The sequence below is a fragment of the Esox lucius genome, chromosome 1 (genome assembly GCF_011004845.1).
Source record: "Esox lucius isolate fEsoLuc1 chromosome 1, fEsoLuc1.pri, whole genome shotgun sequence".
NCBI lineage: Eukaryota > Metazoa > Chordata > Actinopteri > Esociformes > Esocidae > Esox > Esox lucius.
The window spans coordinates 4,172,124-4,198,135 of NC_047569.1; the positions used below are offsets into that span (position 1 = coordinate 4,172,124).

Sequence of the window (26,012 nt, forward strand, 5' to 3'; positions counted from 1 at the left end):
GTCCTAATATCCCATGCCATGTCTCCAAATCATAACTTTTGTTGCATTGGTCATCATCACATTCATTGTCTGTGGTCTGCAAATAATACAGTTTGTTATGTACGTGTATGGGGAATTCGGTACCGTCTTTATGCAGTAGAACGTTCATCCCCTCTCTGAAGGTCACTGTTGCTCCATTCGATGTAGCTGCCTTCACGGAGAATATATCTTGTGGATATGTTGGGATATATAGCGCGTTTCTTAATGTAGTTTTGGAATGCCGTCCTCTGCTGTCCGCCAGCCATACTGCTGCGTCTCCTCTGTGTTTGGCGACTCCGTTGCACCTCGTGCCGTCTGCCAATTCCACGCAGTGTGTCCGCCCGGAAACTGCTGTCAAACTTCTTAAACTTTGCGATGTCTGTGATGATGTGTGAAGTCGCACCTGCATCCACCATCAGGCGTCTTCTCCTGTCTTCAGGCCTCCACATCACAGCGTCGCTTGCCCGAAACACATATTCTCTGTCTCTCGTCTCCTCAGACACTTGTCTTGCGTTGTCCTGCTGCTTTCTCCGCCTACATGTTGTGTCGCGATGGGTGGTACTTTTGCATTGACTGCACCACTGTTTACGCTGGCATGTCCTTCCTCTGTGTCCTTTTGTGCCACACCTGTAACAAACGATGTCAGCACTCGCAGCCCCAGCTGATGCGGATCTCTGTCCTTGCTGTGCTCTTACATGCATTATATTGTCCTCAGGGGTAGTCGCCCGCATGTGTTCAATGTCCTCATAACTCCGGAGCCTAGTCTTAAATTCAGCAAAGGTCATCTTGTCGTCGCCCTGGGAAACGTGGATTGTGAATGGCTTGAACGTTTCCGGAAGTCCTTTCAGAACCATAGCTGTCAAAAGCTCATCGCTCAGAACCTCACCTGTTTCTCAAAGCAGTGATCGCTGTCTCAGCTCTGATGACATATTCTGTGACACTCTCCGTGGGCGTCTTTTGTAGTGAAGTGAGCTCTGTATACAGGTTTATCACCCTGGGCTTCCCTTTCCCAGCGTAGTATTCCCGTAGAATCTTCAGTGCCTTACGTCCGTCATCTGCTGCTTCCCGCATGACCAGCGACAGACTCTTGTCATCCAGAAACTGTATCAGCTCCGCATAGGCTTTCGCATTATTCGTCTCGTCGTTCTCGTCGTCAGCATTCTCATTTAATATAGTCCCTTTCAGTCCTTGCAAACAAAGGTGTCCCAAGAACTTCGTCTCCCATAACTCGTAATTCTTTTCATCTCCGTCAAAGACCAGTCTTGACCAACGGTGCCTTGGTACCACTGTATCCGACCTTATGCTCATGACCGTATAACGAGACACTTCTCTCGGACCTGTCTTTCGTTGAGGCCTTTCCTTTTGCCTTTTCTATTCTCGACCTCACTACAATATTACACTATGTATTCTGGGCCCATAACCTGTTAGCAGAGTGACTCACACAGACAACGAATAACGGTTTCACAATCAGCCCGTCTCTCTGACCGGCACTCTTTTTATTGTGTATTGAACAGAAACATGTGCAATTGGTCATTCACTGATTAGGTCACATGATACACAAGTCACAATGTGATTGTTTGGCTCACAGGGACAACAAGGGGTAATAATGAATACAAAATATAAACACAAATGAGAGCACCTATTAGATTATGAACAAAACATATAATAAACAAATGAAATCTCAACAGAATGCCGTAATCTTATCTACTTTGATAAAGGATGTGAAACTTTGTGAAAATCCCTAGTGTTTTTTTTTTTTCTATCTTACGTAAGGTGCTTGTCTGTTGTCTGACATTTAATTTGTTGTTCCAGGCCAATTATGGTTGTTAATATTGTTCAATAAAAAAAAAAAATAAGAGTAAGTTGAGCAACTGTTAGATGCTTTATGTAAATGGGTTCGTATCCTGCCTAGTGAGGATGCTTTGTTTCCACATGCACATCTGTATATGTATTTCCATGCAAATGTTTACTTATCTGACATGCTACAGTATATTATTTAAGTGTAATATATTAGCCGTCTTTTAAGTGAACCCAGCCGAAAGAGATGTCTCAACGAAAAGACACGGACACTATTCTAGGAGACATTCGCTTAACAACTCTTTCTTGATCCTGACATGCGAGAAATTAAAAACCATAAAAAATACAGTTTTGAACATTGTTGATTGGTTATTGCATTGATTCTCCGTGAGGCGTCGCTAGGATCACAAAATATTCGGGGCTTAGCCCACCCCTCGCCCCGCCCCGTCGATGTACACACTAGCGGCCTACACCTCTGCATTGTCAATGCGCAATAGGAATTATTTGTGGTCAATTTGAGATCAGGGACTATTCATAAAATATCCGTGACTATAGCCCCGGACGCCCAGACCTAACGACACCACTGGGTTCTCCCATTTTCTAATGCAATATTTAAATGGAGTATAATGTATGTGTGATGCCGCGGAAGAATTTTAGAGAAAAGTTTATTTGGCTATATAGTTGCTAGATGCTTTGTACGGTGTTTGCAAAGTGTATATGACATTTTTTAAGGCTGTATGATTTCTGTATTTCTGTTTCTTTCAATATTGTACCTGAATCACCTTGTTTTTAATAAATTACAATCCTTGTGATTTGAAGGTTAATTATGCTTTTTCACACAACGCCCATAATCTCCCCAAAACTTATTTCTTCCTTTTCGGGAAGCGGGTTAGTTTGGCTCTATTCACCTACAACGACCATGCTCAACGAAAAGGCTTGGAACGCCCTATATCCTACTACAGGTGCTGGTCATATAATTAGAATATAATCAAAAAGTGAAACTTGTATAATGTATATTCATTCCACACAGACTGATATATTTCAAGTGTTTATTTCTTTCAATTGTGATGATTATAACTGATAACTAATGAAAACCCCAAATTCAGTATCTCAGAAAATTTGAATATTGTGAAAAGGTTCAATATTGAAGACACCTGGTGCCACACTCTAATCAGCTAATTAACTCAAAACACCTGCAAAGGCCTTTAAATGGTCTCTCAGTTTAGTTCTGTAGGCTACACAATCATGGGGAAGACTGCTGACTTGACAGCTGTCCAAAAGACAGCCATTGACACCTTGCACAAGGAGGGCAAGACACAAAAGGTCATAGCTAAAGAGGCTGGCTGTTAACAGAGCTCTGTGACCAAGCACATTAACTCTATAAAAAATCTATGGGGTACTATGAAGAGGAAGATGCGATACGCCAGACCCAACAATGCAGAAGAGCTGAAGGCCACTATCAGAGCAACCTGGGCTCTCATAACATCTGAGCAGTGCCACAGACTGATCGACTCCATGCCAGGCCTCATTGCTGCAGTAATTCAGGCAAAAAGAGCCCCAACTAAGTATTGAGTTCTGTACATGCTCATACTTTTCATGTTCATACTTTTCAGTTTGCCAACATTTCTAAAAGTACTTTTTTTGTATTGGTCTTAAGTAATATTAAAATTTTCGGAGGTACTGAATTTGGGATTTTCATTAGTTGTCAGTTATAATAATTTATTTTGTTGCTTTAAATATAAAACATTCTGTTCATAAAAAAGTGTGTTAATTTAGATGATAGTGCATAAAAAGTGTGTTAATTTCTCCTCACTTTGGGTTGTGCCAGAAGGCCCATGGGTTTCCATGATGTACAAGAGAAATTAAAAACACTTACATTTTCCAGAGCTGTATATCTAAATTAAGAGACCACTCCTAATTTTTCTTAAATTAGCATCTCTACATGTATGGCAGCCATTCCATTCCAGTGTTTGTTATATTCCAACACAGGCACACCTAATTTAACCTAATGAGGTACTGATCAGGTGATTACCTGAACCAAATCAAATTTAACAAGGAAAAGTTTTTAAAAAACACTGCTGTAGTCATCCCTATCCTCTTGCAGTAGGACCAGCTGGATGGCAAAAACAGTGCAAGTAGTACCTTAAAGCTAATTTGAACTATTCAGCATGACAAAAGAGTTGAAAATAAAAGCCTTGAGTGAGGAAAAGAAGGGTTCAATTCTGGCTTTAATGGCAGAGGGATGCAGTGAGCGTCAGGTTGCTTCCATCTTGAAAATTTCAAAGACGGCAGTTCATAAGAACAAGGTCAAGCAACAGACATTGGGGACAACAAAGCTACAGTCTGGCAGAGGGCGAAAAAAACTGTCAAATCATTCGAATGTCACTCATCAACCGTAGGATGACATCAAGTGACCTACAAAAAGAATGGCAAACAGTAGCTGGGGTGAAGTGCACGATGAGGACGGTTCCAAACAGGCTCCTACGAGGCAGGGCTGAAGTTGTGCAAAGCTTGAAAAAAAAAAGTTATCAATGAGAAGCAAAGAAGAGCCAGGCTGAAGTTTGCAAAAGACCAAAAGGATTGATCCATAGAGGAATGGGGTAAGGTCATCTTCTTTGACGAGTGACATTTTCAGCTTTGCCCAACACCTGGTCGTCTAATGGTTAGATGGAGACCTAGAGAGGCCTACAAGCCACCGTGTCTCGCACCCACTGTGAAATTTGGTGGAGGATTGGTGATGATCTGGGGATGCTTCAGCAAGGCTTGAATCGGGCAGATTTGTCTTTGTGAAGGACACATGATTCAAGCCAAGTACAAGGTTATCCTGAAAGAACACCTGCTTCCTTCTGCTCTGACAATATTCCCCAACCCTGATAATTGTTTTTTCTAGCAGGACAATGCTCCATGCCACACAGCCAGGTCAATCAAGGTGTGGATGGAGGACCACCAGATCAAGACCCTGTCATGGCCAGCCCAATCTCCAGACATGAACCCCATTGAAAACCTCTGGAATTTGATCAAGAGGAAGATTGATGGTCAGAAGCCAACAAACAAAGCTGAGCTAATTGAATTTCTGTGCCAGGAGTGGCATAAAGTCACCCAACAGCAATGTGACAGACTGGTGGAGACCATGCCAAGATGCATGAAAGCTGTGATTAAAAGTCAGGGTTACTCCACCAAATATTGATTTCTGAACTCTTCCTAAGTTAAAACATTAGAATTTTGTTGCTGAAAAATGAATATGAATTTGTTTTCTTTGCATTGTTTAAGTTCTGAAAACAATGCATCTATTTTTGGTTATTTTGAACAGTTGTTTTTTTCTACAGAAAAATACTCTAAATGACAATACTTTTTATTTGGAATTTGGGAGTAATGTTGTCAGTAGTTTATAGAATAAAACAAAACTGTTAATTTTACTCAAACACATACCTATAAATAGTAAAACCAGAGAAACTGAATTTTGCAGTGGTCTCTTAATTTTTTCTAGAGCTATACACTCACCTAAAGGATTATTAGGAACACCTGTTCAATTTCTCATTAATGCAATTATCTAATCAACCAATCACATGGCTTCAATGCATTTAGGGGTGTGGTCCTGGTCAAGACAATCTCCTGAACTCCAAACTGAATGTCAGAATGGGAAAGAAAGGTGATTTAAGCAATTTTGAGCGTGGCATGGTTGTTGGTGCCAGACGGGCCAGTCTGAGGATTTCACAATCTGCTCAGTTACTCTGATTTTCACACACAACCATTTCTAGGGTTTACAAAGAATGGTGTGAAAAGGGAAAAACATCCAGTATGCGGCAGTCCTGTGGGGGAACATGCCTTGTTGATGCTAGAGGTCAGAGGAGAATGGGCCGACTGATTCAAGCTGATAGAAGAGTAACTTTGACTGAAATAACCACTCGTTACAACCAAGGTATGCAGCAAAGCATTTGTGAAGCCACAACACGCACAACCTTGAGGCGGATGGGCTACAACAGCAGAAGACCCCACCGGGTACCACTCATCTCCACTACAAATAGGAAAAAGAGGCTACAATTTGCACAAGCTCACCAAAATTGGACAGTTGAAGACTGGAAGAATGTTGCCTGGTCTGATGAGTCTCGATTTCTGTTGAGACATTCAGATGGTAGAGTCAGAATTTGGCGTAAACAGAATGAGAACATGGATCCATCATGCCTTGTTACCACTGTGCAGGCTGGTGGTGGTGTAATGGTGTGGGGGATGTTTTCTTGGCACACTTTAGGCCCCTTAGTGCCAATTGGGCATTGTTTAAATGCCTTCGGCCTACCTGAGCATTGTTTTTGACCATGTCCATCCCTTTATGACCACCATGTACCCATCCTCTGATGGCTACTTCCAGCAGGATAATGCACCATGTCACAAAGCTCGAATAATTTCAAATTGGTTTCTTGAACATGACAATGAGTTCACTGTACTGAAATGGCCCCCACAGTCACCAGATCTCAACCCAATAGAGCATCTTTGGGATGTGGTGGAACAGGAGCTTCATGCCCTGGATGTGTATCCCACAAATCTCCATCAACTGCAAGATGCTATCCTATCAATATGGCCCAACATTTCTAAGGAATGCTTTCAGCACCTTGTTGAATCAATGCCACGTAGAATTAAGGCAGTTCTGAAGGCGAAAGGGGGTCAAACACAGTATTAGTATGGTGTTCCTAATAATCCTTCAGGTGGGTGTATGTCACACTTGCAGCAACTTTTTGAATTGCATACTGCTGAAATTGTAGATTGAAACTACTATAATAATCCTCTTGCTCAGGGAGGATGTCCTTAAGAAGTTTGGTTTTTAACAACAACTACAGTAAAGAACACTTAGTAATTAGCCAATAGAACAGGTGGTTCAACTCTGTAACAATATTTTAAGCTGAATACATTAAGTCTTGTAATTGTATGATTACTAGCTAAGTTTCTATGTAACTATGGCTTTGAAAAATATAGGTATTCTAGGGAAAAAAACGAGTTATTATAGGAAATAGTCAATTAGTATAAAATACCTGCAAATCTTTGTCCTTACAGTTAGGGTTTGAGAACTTTAAACACGGTAAGAGATGCTAGTAATTGTAACAAAACCCATGCCTTATCATCAGCTAAAATACAGGCAGCAGTTTTTAACATAGAAAACACATTTAATCAGACGCATCATAATGTTATAACCGTCTGATGTTATAAACAATAAAGCCATTATATATTCACTTTATTTGTCAACCTCAAAAATACTATTTCTTAATGTTATGCAGCAAACAGCCAAATTTATCAATATCAGACTTTAGCGAATACTTTGTCGGGCTGTTAAAATGAATCATGAAGGATTTGACAGATATTCACTCTCTTAGAACTGAGTTATGACTGCGTCATTGACAGTGTTCCTCTAGCCCTCTTGGTCTACATTCCATTGACATCATTACCCCAGCTATTGACCATTTTGAAAACTTTTGCATGTAGGCCACATATTGTTTGACAAGAAAAGTATAAGATATAACGTTAAATTTAATCAAATGTATTTAACCAGATAAGTCGAATGGTAACCAAAACCTGACCTGGTGAGAGGCATAACAATTGGCATTAGTTTAGTACATTCTTTTGCATTTTAAATTCTTACTGTAGGTAATGCATTGCATTTGAAGAACATCAGTTGACTTCCATACTTACAATACGCTCTAGATAGAACACGAGTACTAATTGTGTAATACAACCATTGAGTGTAAAGGGAATTCACAACTCCCAAACTTTCTAATCCAACCTAGAATACTTACTAGTTTATGTGCATCTTTTATTAGTGCAGAGAAAAATGTAATTGCTTAATCTGAATTACAAATAGTTTCCTAAGACAGATGGCTACTTCTGCAATCTTTGAAGGGCTAAATTGTAGACTTCTGTTGTTCCCCAAGGTCTGACAATGAGAGACATATTTAGAAACTGTCATCTGCTTACTGCTTCACACGTGCTCACTTTGCCCGAATGGATAGGCTAATGTAGCCTAATATTCCCTGTCTTGTGCTAGATTTTGACCACAACTGTAGTACTGTCGCATGGCTTGGAATTTAACTTCAAAGTCAAAAAATGTTTAAACAACCTGGCTAGCATACAACATTCACTTCTGTAAATGTCTTTTCTAGTTTAATATTAAGTTTTGGTTGCAGTTTTGAAAAGATCAAATAGCAGAAATAGAAACAAACAGAACAGGGACAAATAGTTATTCACAGCACAGTATATGAAAGAAAATTACCACAATCCTTTTGTTAGTCTGGATATTTTTGTGTGTCTATTGTGACAAATAGTGTTAGTCAATTTAAATGAAGATGAATAATATTATGAGCAGAATTAGTAATCATATCACAAATCATTTTTGAAGGATTGGTGATTTTCGGAAATCCTCATTCAAAATTCAGTGTGGGAATTTTTTTAAATTACAAAGTATTAAAAAATATATATTTTTTCATTTGGATGTATAGTATGTTGTGTAAATGTCCATAACCTTAAATTATAATCATCATCACAATTCAACTTTTTAAAGCAAGTCATTTGGACGAAATGGGGCATTTATCTGTACATGCATGATTGTACACACATTTTGGGAAATTATTTTTAGCTCGACAACACCCCTATTACCAGCAATGGCCAAAAATGTATCTTTAACTTTTAAGTGTACTATTGGGAATGTTCATCATTGGTGTTACAATTACACTAAGTCAATAAGCTACCATATAAGTTGATAAAAAAATATATTAAATTCCCAGTAACATAACTATCTAGTCCTTGTTGTTGGTGCTGACCTGCATAATTAATGTTGGGGGAGGGTGGTTGAAGCTAGTACACATTATATTTGTGGGGGCGGGCATGTGTCACTGGACAGAGCCTATTTAGGTTCAGTCAAGCTGAAACTGTATGTTCCTTATCCAGCTCTGCCAGATAGCCGGATCCTTTTCTATGTCACATTCCAAACCTGTAGTTTAGAATAACTTCATCAGGTAAGGCTCAAGCTAGTTATTTCTTCATTGTCATTATAAGATGTCCCATATTATTCTATGGAGTGATTTAATACCTGTCTTCCATGTTAAATAGTATTTCTCTGTGAGTAAGGATTGATCTTTAAGAAGAGTGACAGGGTAACTAAAAAGAAAAAGCTATTCTAATTTTCCTGAATCTTCTGCATTCTCCTTGCTGGATGTCTATCACAGAAATGTCTCTTGTTAGCTGCTCTCGGTGTGTGGGTGTGTCCCTCGTTTCCATGGCAGTTGTGTGCATATTGGCCAATGGGCTGTTGCTGTTCCCAGATCTTCAGGCACGCTACCTGTTAGAGGGTCACGTGACGAGGGAGGCAAGGTGGGGCACAGGCCTGTGGGCCTCTGGATTCTTGGTGAGATAACAATGCTGTGTCTGTCTGTTTTTGGGTTCTCCTTATATGGTCATAGATTGTACAGTGATGACATTAATGTCACACATTTATTCACCAAAATCCCCACAAACCAAAAAAGTCCTCTGTCTGAATGTAGCCTGGGGGAGGATTGTCATGTGTTTGCCATTCATACACAGTCAGTCACAGTGAGATTTTAAGCAGATTGTTGTTGCTCCTAATGATATAATATAGCCCCACCTCCCTGAAACATCCTCTGAGTGTGGATTCACGGCCAAGATATTACCAACTATTGAAGGATTACTGGTATTTGTCACCTTGTCAGCTCAGAAGAAAGCAACCTCTTAGTTACTGCTCCCACAAGCAAATCCCTGTGCTACCAGTCTTCCCTGCAACTGTTGACAGCAATAATGTACAAATATTATTGGAGAGAAGTAAATGTGTATCCAGTTAAATAGGTATTCCATGTCCAAATCATATTATTGCTTTCACTAACATTAACACCAAACAAATTTTGTTGAATTTTATTTACTGCTTATCACTGGGTTGCACCACCTAGCTATCTTAACATGAATTAACTAACCTAGTAAATGTAAATGTTCTAAATGCCTAAAATCTAAAATAAATATATGCTTTTTTCTTAAGGTTGTTATTGGGGCTCGAGGTTTTATCATTGGCAGCTCAAAAAAAGGCCCCTGTGCATACAGGATAGAGGTGAGAATGTGCTTTCTGTTTTCATCCAAATCTATGCACCTCAAGACCACATTAGCTAATGCGAGTTTTCAGGTCTCAGATGAGGTTACCAGTCAAACAAATGTGGTTCACATAACAACTGACCTCCATATGTCTTCTTACTGACTTGTAAGGACAAATGGGATCTTTTGTGTACTAATGTCAACTTCCAGCTAGGATTTGGTTTGCTGACCACTCTCCTTGACTAATTAAAAATAGTGGGGAATAAACCCAAGCTACCTCCAGTCCTCCATCCCAGGGGTATGCAACCCTGTATGTTTTATGATTTAACAATAGTTAAATGCGTAGTTGTACATAATCCTGCAACCCCTATGCTCTGCTGGGAAATGGTTGTCTACCCTTTCTCTATTCACTAACAGGCTACCTTTTTTGGCAGACCGCGTAAGCGGAGCCGGGTAAGAAGAGCGAATGTCTCTTACTGAATGACTGAGTGACTGACTACCCCTTGTTAAAAAGCGTAGTGGTTAGAAACGCGGTTCCGGAACAACAGGTCCTGCGTTTGCCTCCCGTAACAGTCAAAAGGACAGAAAAAACTTCACTGCCTACAACTTTACAGTGGACATAAAAAGTCTACACACCCCTGATTATAATGGCAGGTTTTTGTGATGTAAAAGCATGAGACAAAGATAAATCATGTCAGAACTTTTTCCACCTTTAATGTGACCTATAACATGAACAGTTCAATTGAAAAACAAACCGAAATCTTTGAGCGGGAAAAATGATAAATAAAAACCTTACAATAACCTGGTTACATAAGTGTGCACACCCTTAAACTAATACTTTATTGAAGCACCTTTTATTTTATTACAGCACTCAGTCTTTTTGGTAGGAGTCTATTAGCATGGCAAATCTTGACATGGCAATATTTGCCCACTCTTTGCAAAAGCGCTTCAAATCTGTCAGAATGCGAGGACATCTCCTGTGCACAGCCCTCTTCAGATGTTCAATTGGATTCAGGTCTGGGCTCTGGCTGGGCCATTCCAAAACGTTAATCTTCTACTGGTGAAGCCATGTTTTTGTGGATTTGTATGTGTGCTTTGGGTCGTTGTAATGCTGAAAGGTGAACTCCAGCTTTCTAACAGATACCTGAAGGTTTTGTGCCAAAATTGCCTGGTATTTGGAACTGTTCATAATTCCCCCTACCCTGACTAAGGCCCCGGACCCAGCTGAAGAAAAACAGCCCCAAAGCATGATGCTGCCACCCCCATGCTTCACTCTGGGAATGGTGTTCTTTGGGTGATGTGCAGTGTTGTTTTTGCACCAAACATACGTTTTGGAATTATGGCCAAAAAGTTCAACCTTGGTTTCATCAGACCATAACATATTTTCCCATGTGCTTTTGGGGGACTTGTTGTTTGTTTTTGCAAACTTCAGCTGAGCCTGGATGTTTTTCTTTGTAAGAAAAGGCTTCCGTCTTGTCACCCTACCCCATAGCCCATTCATATGAAGAATATGGGAGATTGTAGCACACAGCCAGTACTTGCCAGAAATTCCTGCAATTCCTTTAATGTTGCTGTAGGCCTCTGGGAAGCCTCCCTGACCAGTTTTCTACTCGTCTTTTCATCTATTTTGGAGGGACGTCCAGTTCTTGGTAATGTCTCTGTTGTGCTATATTTTCTCCACTTGAAGATGACTGTCTTTACTGTGTTCCATGGTATATCTAATGCTTTGGAAATTCTTTTGTATCCTTCTCCTGACTGATATCTTTCAACAATGAGATCCCTCTGATGCTTTGGAAGCTCTCTGCGGACCTTGTCTGTACATGTTTAATGTCCGTACCAATGTTATTCTTGTCTGTTCTTTTTCACAGATTATATTGTTAACTAACTTTTATTGTGATAAAGAAAAGAGTGCTACCAGCATAATATCCAGCTACTAAAATAATGCTAATTAAGTCTCGAATGTCCATCACTAGTTATCGTCAACTATATTGATAGATGCTGTATCTATGTCATTCACAAATGGCTAATTAGCTGTTAAAATGGCCATTGGCAAAAGAGGATTTGTTCAGGATAGACAAAAACCTCGCTGGCTACAACCTTGAGTAGATACGTTATAGGAATCTTAAAATGAAACTGTTTACTATTGCAACTATTTCTGGTGGATTTTCTAATTATGTCTCAGGACTTGTTCAGGATAGACAAACACTTCGCTGACTACACAATTCTCTTATCTTTTCACTTGACAAAAAAGTCTGTTATCGTCACCTATATTGATACAGTGGTTATTGTATCAATGTCATTCACGAATGACTAATAAGCTGTTAAAACGCCCAGTGGCAAAAGCCATAAAGTTCATGGATGCTATTTGTGGTGGAGGTAAACTTAATAAGAAACGTTACTCAGTTTAACACAAAAGAATGGCATCTAGCGACATATTACTTGCTAATAAGCTTTTAGAACGGCCAGTGGCAAAATGCATGCAGTTCATAGATACTATTTGTGTTGGAGGTAAACTTGAGAAATGTTACTCAGTTTAACGCTAGTTAATGATGTCTAACAAAATACTCAAACTCGGCGTCATGTTAATAAGAGAAAATAATATAATGTGAAGAGGCTATACTAATGCCCAGCATATATGTAGTTTGGTGGAATAGTGGTTCATGACAATGCCTTTCACATGTGCGATGCAGGTTCGATTCTTGAGTGGGCAGCCATGATTAACACATTTTATTGCGGGCTGGCTGAACTAGGCTTGCCTGGTTTCTTGTTTAAATCAAATTTTAATAGAATGGATCTTCCATCTTTTTGTGGCCAGATGCTGTGCCAGGTCGGTTGTTCCTGTGTGGCCCTGGCTGCTGCTGCCTTCTCTTGCCTAGTGAGTGCTATAGGATTGGTACATGGACCACTGTGTCTGCACAATGGCACACAAGGCTTAGCCTGGGATGTGCCACTCAAACAACAGACAAGTGGGTGAGTCACAAAATGACCAGTAATCATTATCAACTCCATGCACCGTTTTCTGTTTGTTAGGAAGTAATTAATGTCAATTTTGTTTTAACTTACTTTGCAGTGATCCAATCTACCTATATGATAGGAAATTGTGGGCGTCGGCCTGTGTGGAGCCCCGGAACATTGTTCAGTGGAACGTAGCGCTATTTTGTGTTCTAATGGCCACCAGTGGACTACAAGCCCTTGTTTGTGCTGCACATGCAATAAATGCTATACTGGGAATAATATTTGGGCCAAGCTTCTGCAAAAACAAGGTGAGCCAGCTGTGTGTGTAGTGGCCAGAGTTGGATAGCAAACCCAATACAGTTTCTATTTACTTGTTCAAAATTGTAATCAAACCTTTGGTTTTCCTTAACTACACTGGGGAGAACAGGAATTTGATACACTGCCGATTTTGCAGGTTTTCCCACTTACAAAGCATGTCATTTTTAGCATAGGTACTCTTCAACTGTGAGTGACGGAATCTAAAACAAAAATCCAGAAAATCAAATGTTTAAGTAATTAATTAGCATTTTATTGCATGACATAAGTATTTGATACATTAGAAAATGCTGGCTAGGCCACTTCAGGACCTTGAGATGCTTCTTACGGAGTCACTCCTTAGTTGCCCTGGCTGTGTGTTTCGGGTCGTTTTCATGCTGGAAGACCCAGCCACGACCCATTTTCAATGCTCTTACTGATGGAAGGAGGTTGTTGGCCAAGATCTCGCGATACATGGCCCCATCCATCCTCCCCTCAATACAGTGCAGTCGTCCTGTCCTCTTTGCAGAAAAGCATCCCCAAAGAATGATGTTTCCACCTCCATGCTTCACGGTTGTTCTTGTGGTTGTACTCATCCTTCTTCTTTCTCCAAACACAGCGAGTGAAGTTTAGACTAAAAAGCTCTATTTTTTTCTCATTAGACCACATGACCTTCTCCCATTCCTCCTCTGGATCATCCAGATGGTCACTGGCAAACTTCAGACGGGCCTGGACATGTGATGGCTTGAGCAGGGGGACTTGCGTAGTGTGTTACTAATGGTTTTCTTTGAGACTGTGGTCCCAGCTCTCTTCAGGTCATTGACCAGGTCCTGCCGTGTAGTTCTGGGCTGATCCCTCACCTTCTTCATGATCATTGATGCCCCATGAGGTGAGATCTTGCATTGAGCCCCAGACCAAGGGACATTGACCGTCATCTTGAACTTCTCCCATTTTCTAATAATTGCGCAAACAGTTGTTGCCTTCTCACCAAGCTGCTTGCCTATTGTCCTGTAGCCCATCCCAGCCTTGTGCAGGTCTACAATTTTATCCCTGATATCCTTACACAGCTTTCTGGTCTTGGCCATTGTGTAGAGGCTGGAGTCTGTTTGATTGAGTGTGTGGACAGGTGTCTTTTATACAGGTAACGAGTTCAAACAGGTGCAGTTAATACAGGTAATGAGCGGAGAAAAGGAGGGCTTCATATACAATAAAATGTGATTTTCTGGATTTTTGTTTTAGATTCCGTCTCTCACAGTTGAAGTGTACCTATGATACAAATTACAGACCTCTACATGCTTTGTAAGTAGGAAAACCTGCAAAATCGTCAGTGTGTCAAATACTTAATACTTTAATCTGATTACTTTCAGTTTTTCCACTTTTAGATACTTCGATACTTTCCTAGATAGGAATGCCTTTTTGAAAGTCTATACAAAACTGGAATTAGAATGTGAAAGGACATAAAATAACATTCCTTTTTATTTAAATTGTAGGTTTATGCTGTTTGTTCTGAATGTGGTTGTTGCAGAAAACAACCTTTAGCCAATAGCCTACTGTAGCTGACTCGCCTAACTAACTAGAATATCAATGCTTCTCCATTATAGAAAGACATTGATATAAGTTGATAAATAGGGGCTACTTCAAGTTCTGTAGGCTACTACTGTGTATCACATCCATTTCCATGGTTTGTTTGTGTGTGGCTGTGTCAATGACAACATGTCTCTTTCCTAACAGATGTTATTGGTTATTTCAGGGTTAAGAAAAATTGTTGTTTGCAGAGTTACTGACTCCACTGTTGCTGGTAATTAAGGGGAACCATACATTGAACATGATCGTAATGCTGAATTAAGCCTGATACTAGCTGAAGCTACTTGATTACACATTTGTTAGCTTTCTAATTAGTCTTGCCTTTATGTCATTGTTAATTCAAGCAATAATTCCATTCATCACAAGGCCAGTTTTATAATATGATCTTATCCAAGTTACTTGCTGCAATTTAGTAATCAAGAAAAGTGGTTCACGACAATTTCTGTTTTTTTTCCTGGCTGTTCCAAGGAGTGAAATAATATTCAGAGCTGTGGCACCAACTTGGAACTTCAGAAATTGTTACAAGCATTAAAATTATCGTTGTACAACCCCGTTTCCAAAAATGTTGCGATGCTGTGCTAAATCATAGAAAACCAGAATGCGATGATGTGCAAATCATTTAAATCATAGGTTCAATAGAAAATAGTACAGAGACAACATATCAAATGTTGAGACTAAGAAGAACAACATGGGGATGGGTTCAGCACTCTGGGATAGACTGTGCAGGCAAATAGGGCAATCATTTAAGAATAACATTTCTCAACGTAAAATTGCAAAGAGTTTGGGGATCTCATCATCTACAGTACATTATATCATTAAAAGATTCAGAAAATCCAGAGAAATCTCTGTATGCAGGTGACAAGGCCGAAAACCAATATTGGATGTCTGTGATCTTTTGGCCCTCAGGCGAAACTACATTAAAAATAAACATTATTAAAAAGAGACCAAACCATAAAATGGTCATTATTATAAACAATTGAGAGAATAATTATTATATAAATGAATCCATCATTTACAATATCCAAACCATCATTTAAAATGTCCAGACTGCCAAAATAACAAAACTTCAGTGTCCAATTATTTCCAGGCCTTACTGTAGGTCTGTTATTTTCTACATGAAACCAATATTTTTTTTTCAGAACTACCAACGTGGTCTCAGGGGACTATGTACACTATTTTATGTAAATCCATGGCACCCGATTTTGTATATGTTATGTTTTGTTAGGTTACATTACAGTGCGCTAACAAAACATATAACACGTTACAAATTGGCTAAAATGTAACATATCGTATGCTATTACAACATATAATATGTTATGAATGCTATTAAAATGTATAATATGATGTGAACACCAGACAAATGTATCATATTTTACGAATGTACAAAAACGTATCATTCATTACAAATGAATGATACAAAATGAACAAGGCATGTTTCTAACCAGCAACGTTCAGGTCTGAAAGCAGGCGCCCTACCTACTGCTCAACACAGCGTTTATGGATACCAGGGGACGAGTATTGGTCTTACCAAGGTCGCTACAATATGTAATAAATGCATTTTAACGTTACAGTTTACGTTAGGCATCACATCACTGGGGTTAAGGTTTGGGGTAAAGTTAGAAAACAAAAAGGTTAGGTTAAAGTTTGGTTAGCGTTAGGTATCACAGCAGTGGGGTTCAGGTTAGGGTTAAGGTTAGGTATCACAGCACTGGGGTTAAGGTAAGGGTTACATTTTGGGTTACTTGCCTACTCCAACAAGAAGTTTCTGTTTGGAGCAGTGGGTAAAGCACCTGTTTGTGGAGCAGAAAGTCCCGGGTTTGCAAAGTCCAATGTTACTTTACCTAACGTAATATATCTTATGAATTCAGCTGTCAAAGATTTAGGTAAAATAGTCTTCGTAGTACCCTGAGACCAGGTTGGAAATACACGTAACTTTTGGAACACTGAGGCTGCCTCATTGTTTCCCTATGGAAACATGCTATACTGTAGGTGCAAGGCTGTCTGTTTCATCAGATATCTCAGTGTATATCATTTTTATCAGGAGAACCTCCCCTTTTTAAAGGTCACTTAGCTTTCCCTGTCATCACACGCTAGTCACTAAAACATTTCCCCCAATTATTTGAGAGCTCCGCCTATTTTCCAATGGTTTCCAATGTGGTACATCAATTTAATCAAAATAATCATTGTATTCATGGCTTTATGAAAGTCTTACAAGTCAGCCAGCATTCTTTGCCCATTTTACAGGTGTGGGTGAATCTTTATGCGTTCCATTTTCCACTGGTGTTTGGTAGCTAGGGAAAATGGTAGAATCTGTGTATGGTGCAGCTGTGTATGGTAACCTTTTATAGCACAATGATGGTAACAGACATCCCAACCTGCAAGGTGACCCTCCTCCCGAGACACAATTTTGTGATGTCTAAATCGGTCCCAAATTACTGCGATACTAGTCTACTACATACTCAACAGCACACACTTCACCATCACTCATGAGGTACATACAAGTAGTACTTAATATGCATTATGCCCTTAACTCTCTCTGGCTTGCTCTAAAAAAATATTGATTTCCCGGATATTGTAGATAATTTGCGGGTGTCAGTGAGCTGGTAACAAAATGCGGGAGACTCCCCGAACTTCCGGGAGAGTTGGGATGTCTGTGGTAATATATCTACGCTAACACATTACCTACATAACAGAAACTGGAAACGCCTCATATCAGACTTCTTCTTTGGGGTTTATTGGCAGACTACTACCAAAAAGATGTTTTGATGCCACCTTCTGAATGGGTTTTGGGGAAAATATGGTTGAAAAAATGTGAAGCAAAAACACTGAAAACACTGCTAAATGCCTATCAAGCCCAGCTGAGAATTTAAACAATTGTGTAATCAATTGTTTAAATGAGGTGACTAGCATAAACGTAGCTACACTAGTCATGTAATAGGAGCAAATTAGCTTAAATTATTTAGTATTGACAGTTCAAAAACAGTTCAGTTACATAGGACCAGTGTAGATCCACAATAAAAATTGTGTACATGGCTATAGCTATGGTTAAAATGCTTGCATCCTTATTGAATTCCAAGAAACATTTTGGTTTAGGTTATTTTAAACAAAGGCGTGTCAAAGAAAATAACTTCAAATCTTCAAACTAATGTTTGTGGTTTCTAGTTATGTTTCAGCGCTGACTGCCTCTGCTCAGATTGTGAAGTGGTGGATGTTGCGTTGGTCAACATGCACTGAAGATTCTTTTTGGAATGCCATCCATCCATCTTCTTCCGCTTATCCGGGGCCGGGTCGCGGGGGCAGCAGTCTAAGCAGAGATGCCCAGACTTCCCTCTCTCTAGACACTTCCTCTAGCTCTTCCGGGGGGACACTGAGGCGTTCCAAGGCCAGCCGGGAGACATAGTCCCTCCAGCGTGTCCTAGGTCTTCACCGGGGTCTCCTCCCGGTGGGACGGGCCCGGAACACCTTCCCAGGAAGGCGTTTAGGAGGCTTCCGGAACAGATGCCCAAGCCACCTCAGCTGACCCCTCTCGATGTGGAGGAGCAGCGGCTCTACTCTGAGCTCCTCCCGGGTGACAGAGCTTCTCATCTCTAAGGGATCGCCCAGCCACTCTGCGGAAAAAGCTCATTTCGGCCGCCTGTATCCGGGATCTTGTCCTTTCGGTCATGACCCAAAGCTCATGACCATAGGTGAGAGTAGGAACGTAGATTGAAGACCGTTTCATCCTTCGCTCACTCGTGAACAAGACCCCTAGATACTTAAACTCCTCCACTTGAGGCAAGAACTCTCCACCAACCTGAAGTGGGCAAGCCCCCTTTTCCGACTGAGGGCCATGGCCTCCGTTTTGGAGGTACTGATTTTCATCCCAACCACTTCACACTCGGCTGCAAACCGTCCCAGTGCATGCTGAAGGTCCTGGCTTGAAGGGGCCAACACGACAACATCATCCACAAAGAGCAGAGACGGAATTGTGTGGTCCCCAAACCTGACACCCTCCGGCCCCTGGCTGCGCCTAGAAATTCTGGCTGCGCCTAGGGCAGCCCTGCCGGAGTCCAACATGCACTCGAACAAGTCTGACTTACTGCCGGCAATGCGAACCAAGCTCCTGCTTCGGTCGTACAGGGACCCGACAGCCCTTAGCAAAGGACCCAGGACCCCATACTCCCGAAGCACCCTCCACAGAATGCCGTGAGGGACACAGTCGAATGCCTTCTCCAAATCCACAAAACACATGTGGATTGGTTGGGCAAACTCCCATGAACCCTCCATCACCCTGTAGAGGGTATAGAGCTGGTACAGTGTTCTACGGCCCGGACGAAAACCACACTGTTCCTCCTGAATCCGAGGTTCTACCATCGGCCGTATTCTCCTCTCCAGTACCCTGGCATAGACTTTCCCGGGGAGGCTGAGAAGTGTGATCCCCCTGTAGTTGGAACACACCATTCAGTCCCCCTTCTTAAAAAGAGGGACCACCACCCCGGTCTGCCATCCCAGAGGCACTGTCCCCGACCGCCATGTGATGCTGCAGAGGCTTGTCAACCAAGACAGCCCCACAACATCCAGAGACTTGAGGTACTCAGGGCGGATCTCATCCACCCCCGGTGCCTTGCCACCGAGGAGTTTCTTGACTACCTCAGTGACTTCATCCTGGGTGATGGACGAGTCCACATTTTTGAGCCCTCAGCCTCTGCTTCCTCAATGGAAGACGTGACAGCGGGATTGAGGAGATCCTTGAAGTACTCCTTCCACCGCCCGACGACATCCCCAGTTGAGGTCAACAGCTGCCCACCTCCACTGTAAACAGCGTTGGTAGGGCACCGTTTCCCTCTCCTGAGGCGCCGGACGGTTTGCCAGAATCTCTTCGCGGCCAGCCGATAGTCCTTCACCATGGCCTCACCGAACTCCTCTCAGGCCCGAATTTTTGCCTCCACAACCATCCGGGCTGCAGTCCACTTGGCCTGCCGGTACCGTCAGCTGCCTCAGGAGTCCCACAAGCAAACCAGGCCTGATAGGACTCCTTCAGCTTGACGGCATCCCTTACTTCCGGTGTCCACCACCGGGTTTGGGATTGCCGCCTCGACAGGCACCGGAGACCTTACGGCCACAGCTCCGAGCGACCGCCTCGACAATGGAGGTGGAGAACATGGTCCACTCGGACTCAATATCTCCAGCCTCCCTCGGGATCCAGTCGAAGCTCTCCTGTCAGAGAGTTAAAGATCTCTCTGACAGGAGACTCGGCCAGATGTTCCCAGCAGACCCTTACAGTACGCTTGGGTCTGCCGAGTCTTCCTCCCCCGCTTCCTCCCCCGCCATCGGATCCAACTCACCACCAGGTGGTGATCAGTTGACAGCTCCGCCCCTCTCTTTACCCGAGTGTCCAAGACATACGGCCGCAGGTCAGATGAAACGACAACAAAGTTGATCATTGATCTACGGCCTAGGGTGTCCTGGTGCCACGTGCACTGATGGACACCCTTATGCTTGAACATGGTGTTCGTTATGGACAAACTGTGACTAGCACAGAAGTCCAATAACTGAACACCGCTCGGGTTCAGATCAGGGGGGCCGTTCCTCCCAATCACGCCCCTCCAGGTGTCACTGTTGTTGCCCACATGGGCGTTGAAGTCCCCCAGTAGAACGATGGAGTCCCCAGTCGGAGCACTTTCCAGCACCCTTCCCAGAGACTCCAAGAAGTTCGGGTACTCTGCACTGCTGTTCGGCCCGTAGGCACAAACAACAGTGAGAGACCTATCCCCAACCCGTAGACGCAGGGAAACAACCCTCTCGTTCACCGGGGTAAACTCCAACACATGGCGGCAGAGCTGTGGAGCTATAAGCAAACCCACACCAGCCCAACGCCTCTCACCATGGGCAACTCCAGAGTGGTGAAGAGTCCATCCTCTCTCAAGGAGTGTGGTTCCAGAACCCAAGCCGAACCTCTCAACCTCACGCACAATCTCAGGCTCCTTCCCCGCCAGCGAGGTGACGTTCCACGTCCCTAGAACTAGTTTCCGTGTCCAGGGATCGGGTTGTCGAGGCCCCCGCCTTCGACTGCCGCCTGATCCTCTACACACCGACCCCTTATGGTCCCTCCTGCAGGTGGTGAGCCCACGGGAAGGTGGCCCCACGTCGCTCCTTCGGGCTGAGCCCGGCAGGACCCCGTGGGGAAAGGCCCGGCCACCAGGCGCTCGCATACGAGCCCCAACCCCGTGCCTGGCTCCAGGGTGGGGCCCCGGCTGCGCCATACCGGGCGACGTCATGGTCCTCAAAATGTTTTCCATCATAAAGGGTTTTTGAACCGCTCTTAGTCTGACCCGTCGCCCAGGACCTGTTTGCCTTGGGAGACCCAACCAGGGGCATATAGCCCCAGACAACATAGCTCCTAGGGTCACTCGGGTACTCAAACCCCTCCACCACGTTAAGGTGGCAGTTCATGGAGAGGTCTTTTTGGAATGTACGTGCCTAATAAATATGTAAACAGTACCAAACCTTTAGACTTAGATGTTCATCTACAAATTTTATATTTGTCGAACATGACCTGCAATTACAGTATGTAATTAAAAGCTTTCCTCATGTTGGTGCAGGGATTACTTCCTTATTAGTAATGGCCATCACTTAGGCTTTGACATGTAGGGCAATTATTCATGTAGCCTACATTAACATATACCTATTTTTTTCTTAGCAGAATACCTTTTTCCTAGTTTTGAATACATGGCATTGGCTATTTTGGTTATGCCATTTGACTGCACATCAGTCAAGTTTTCTAATGGGGCAAATGTGGTTGTATTTTTAACCATCTGCCCAACTCTCCTCTTCTTTTTGCTTTAACCCCTGAAAGCAATTTCAGCCAATAGTTTGTTGCTCTGCTGTGGACAATTACATACATTAGTGCTCATAAGTTTGCATACCCTAGCATAAATTGTGAAATTTTGGCATTGATTTTGAAAAGATGACTGAACATGCAAAAAAATATATATATATTTAAGGATAGTGATCATATGAAGCCATTTACTATCACAGGTGTTTGGCTCCTTTTTAAATCACAATGATAAAAAAATCACCCAAATGGCCCTGATCAAAAGTTTACATACCCTTGAATGTTTGGCCTTGTTTCAGACACACAAGGTGACACACACAGGTGAAACCGACAATTAAAGTTGAAGTTCCCACACCTGTGGCTTTTAAAACTGTAAATAGTGTTTGTGTATAAATAATCAGTAAGTTTCTTAGCTCTCAAGTGGATGCACTTAGCAGGCTAGATACTGAGCCACAGAGAGCAGAAAATAACTTTCAAAAGACCTGTGTAACAAAGTAATGGAACTTTATAAAGATGGAAAAGGATATCCAAAGACTTGCACATGCAAGGCAGTAGTGTTCAATCACTTATTAAGAAGTGGAATATTCAGGAATCTCTTGATACCAAGCCAAGGTCAGGTAGACCAAGAAAGATTTCAGCAAAAACTGCCAGACGAATTGTTCAGAATACAAATAAAAACCCACAGGTACCCTCAGGAGAAATACAGGCTGCTCTGGAAAAAGACGGTGTAGCTGTTTCAAGGAGCTCAATGCAATGATACTTGAACAAAAATTTGCTACATGGTCAAATGCCAGAAAGAAGCCTTTACTGTGCCAATGCCACAAAAAAGCCCAGTTACAATAAGCCGGACAACACCTTGACAAGCCTCACAGCTTCTGGCAGACTCGAATTTGGAGTGACAAGACCAAAATAGAGCTTTCTGGTCACAACCTTAAGCGCTATGTTTGGAGAGGTGTCAACAAGGCCAATAGTGAAGAGAATATCATCCCCACTGCAAAGCATGGTGGTGGCTAACTGATGTTTTAGGAGTTTGACTGCAAGATGAATGCAGCATGTTATCAGAAAATACTGGCAGACAATTTGCATTCTCCTGCACGAAATCTGCACATGGGATGCACTTGGATATTCCAGCACAACAATGACCCTAAGCACAAGGCCAAGATGACCCTTTTACAGAAGAAAAAAGTGAAGGTTCTGGAGACCATCACAGTCTCCTGGCCTTAATAACATCAAGCCATTCTGGGGAGATCTCAAACGTGTGGTTCATGCTAGACGACCAAAGACTTTGCAGTTCTGGTGGATATTAGGATTTGTTCAGGATAGACAAAAACTTTGCTGATTGCACGATTCTCTCATCTTTTCACTTGGTGAAAAAGTTAGTTATTGTCACCTACATTGATACAGTAGTTAGTGTATCAATGTAATTCACGTATGGCTAATAAGCTGTAAAAGCCATACTGTTCATATATGCTATTTGTGGTGGAGGTAAACTTAATAAGAAATGTTACTCAGTTTAACACAATGCTTAATGGTGTTGTGTTATGTCGACACCCAGCAAATGTACAACTCTGGGGCATAGTGGTTACCGACACAGCCTTTCACGTGTGTGACCCGGATTCGAATCTTGAGAGGGCAATTACGATCAACAGATTCTATTGTGGGCCTGAAACGAAGGAGCATGCTAGTTGATTCACATGGAAAGTGAAGACATTTGGACAGTCCTAAAAGTTTCTTTAGTTTATCTTCACTCAGAATCACAACATTTGAGAGTGTGTGTCTGTGTGTGTGTGTGTGGTCAGAGGTTTTTGTTCATTTTGTGTCTTAATGTGTTACAGGTCAGTCCAGTTTGAGGACATCACCCAGGAACAAGGGCCTCCCAAATAAAGCACTTTAGTTACAGTAGAAGCGCTCACAAGGTTTGTTAGATTTGCCCCTAGATGCTGATTTTAGGTCATTTTATTATATTTATTGTTAATAGATAAGGTTTGAATGTGGGTAGGTTATCTGTTTCATGACATGTACCTAAAGGCAACCTCTATCACAGCTAGATGTTGGATCAAGTTCCTGCCATATGATAGCAACAGTTTTTCAATAATGTATATGCTTTTTTGCGCTGTAAAGATGTTACTTCAAACAGAATTTTTTTTTATATATTATTGCACATTTGATAGAACATTTATTTACCACATTGCTGAATGCTTTTTTTAAACAACACAAATAGAGTAACAAATGTAACTGTAAGATGACCAATGACAATATTTCAATTTGCAGATCTCAGCTAGAAGAGAGACATTTGTTTTCCATTATTATAATTATATTTTGATTATGTTAGATTCTGTCCATGAACAAAATCATAACACTGGAAGTCATCTTAGACTCATGCTAACTTTATGTTCTCCAATAATTACAAAGTTAGTCTTTTATGCCAGAACACATAGGAGGTGGTCGGCCAACCATTACATAGTTTATTACCATAATCTCCCATGTATATAAAAAAAAACATCTTGAAGTTGTTTACTTAGTATATACCATTTAGTTTAAATGGAAGGCAGGTCTCTACACTTTGTTTAAAAGTTGCCACTGATTTTGTTGAGAGTATGAATATGTTATTAATGCAAATATTTATCATGTACATAGTGTGTACTATTCATTTAAAGAACCAGTCCAGCTGTTTTAATTTCACAAACTAAACAATAAACTGTTATCTATATGTTAAATAAACTGTTAAACAAACTGTAATGTGTTGCTTTTATCCCATCATTTTTGTTAATAAGTATTTTTTTAAACGGCTTTACAGACAGAATTTGTCCTGGATGAACATTGGCTGAAAGGTATGGGCATGTAGATAACTTTATAAACATAATGGTTGATACAACTCAAAACAAACACCTCACATGTCAGTTTATGTAACACACCATGTACATAGTCTTGCTCAGCAGTGGCGAATGTGGCATACAGCTCACATGTACAAGCTTGACCCTGAAATTGAAAAAGGTCAGATGTTTATGAGAAACACAATGGTAAGTAATTTTCCAATAATCATAAACTGTAGTATTATTCATTGAGGCTACTGTAGTTGCTTGCAGTTTGCTACCGCTAGCTGGCTTGATTGCAATGCAAGCTGAATTACACATGTACAAAACATCAAACAGATAGAATTTGAAAAAATACTGAAGCTTTAATGACAGTTGCTTGTGATCCTTATGATTGGCTTGGTTTTGGCTATTTTATTTATAGTTATTAAGGGGTGTACTTCCATCACATTGAAGTTAGAACCTTCAGTTAGATTAGTCCTAAAAAGAACCAAAACATTATTGTGCCAAAATGTGCAAACTGTGAGTATATCATATCACAATCAAGGTACGATCATCTTGATAGCAATTATTATGGCTAGACAATATGCGTTCCATCGCAACTACTGTATACATCATCACAAGCATTTCAAATGCTGTGGTATTGATCAAGATACTATCTGGAATTTGAGGTGGCTCATTTTTAAATAGTTAATGTGACATCATGGGTAAACGTATGTGGTACCACACAACTACAAAATATGTACCCTAAGACAAGCAGGCTTAAAGAAGCAGTAGAAGATGTAACACTCTCACACCTTTTTAAGTTTAGAGAAGAAAACACTTGTTGTGGACTATATCTTTTGTGGTCTACTGTATGTCTGGACTGTGACAGCAAAATACTTGTTATGTCCCCTGGAATCGTCCCTGTGTTTGTATTTGTTTGCCCTTTGATTCTTCTCTCTCTGTCAGTCCATATCCAGGTGTTCCTTATTCCTATTCGTCCCTTGTGATTTGTTCCTTCACTTGTCCATCATCATTAAACGTTTGTTTCTGCACCCATGTGGTCCAATCAGTGACCAGGCACCATAATTACATGAAACCTGTTGTTGTTAATGGCCAATCTCACCACACTCCCATATTTTAAAAACCAACTGTTGTCTTTCATCTTAGCCTCTCTCTTGGGCTTTGCAGACACATAAGTACACTTTGGATTCATTTAGGGATCCACTTACAAACACTTTGACATTCAGACATTTATACACTTAGTACTTTAGTAGAGAGAGTCGTTCATGTGTGGGTATGTAATAAATGTTGTCACAGTGTTACTGCCACCCCACTGTGTTTATTTTTGTTTGACCTCTTTGTTGTTTTGTCTGTCTAACCCATTCCTGTTCACTTGTTTGTCTATTCCTGGGGGAAGGGGATTGCAGAGTGCATATAGTCAAGCCGCCAGTAGGCTTATATCCTACCTGTAGAATTTACTGGTCTGTACACTAGGTAAGATTCTGGGAGCCCCACTCTGTATTTTGATTAGAGAGACAATAATATACTAGGTTAGAGGAGTTCGAAGGATAATTTTTTTCCATCCCATGGCAAATGTGTAGAACTGCAGGATAAATGTACTTTAATTTCATAAATACAAGTAGTAACCCCAGGGATTTGGCATTCAAAAACCA

General features: G+C 41.4%; 1 protein-coding gene across 2 annotated transcripts in view; it reads left to right on the top strand.

Annotated features, from left to right (window-relative positions):
* The window catches only part of LOC109615759 (transmembrane 4 L6 family member 1), a 67,798-nt gene extending 43,584 nt beyond the window's left edge, over nt 1–24,214 (top strand). The window contains exons 1-6 of one of the 2 annotated variants that reach the window (XM_034293903.1): nt 8,769–8,813; nt 9,024–9,202; nt 9,845–9,913; nt 12,710–12,864; nt 12,965–13,157; nt 23,377–24,214. In XM_034293903.1, the coding sequence (XP_034149794.1) occupies nt 9,026–9,202; nt 9,845–9,913; nt 12,710–12,864; nt 12,965–13,157; nt 23,377–23,391 (609 nt within the window). In that variant the 5' untranslated portion in view covers nt 8,769–8,813; nt 9,024–9,025 and the 3' untranslated portion in view covers nt 23,392–24,214. Of the gene's footprint in view, nt 1–8,768; nt 8,814–9,023; nt 9,203–9,844; nt 9,914–12,709; nt 12,865–12,964; nt 13,158–23,376 lie in introns of those variants that run through there. The other variant, XR_004576069.1, reaches the window with a different exon arrangement.
* The last annotated feature ends 1,798 nt before the right edge of the window (nt 24,215–26,012 follow it).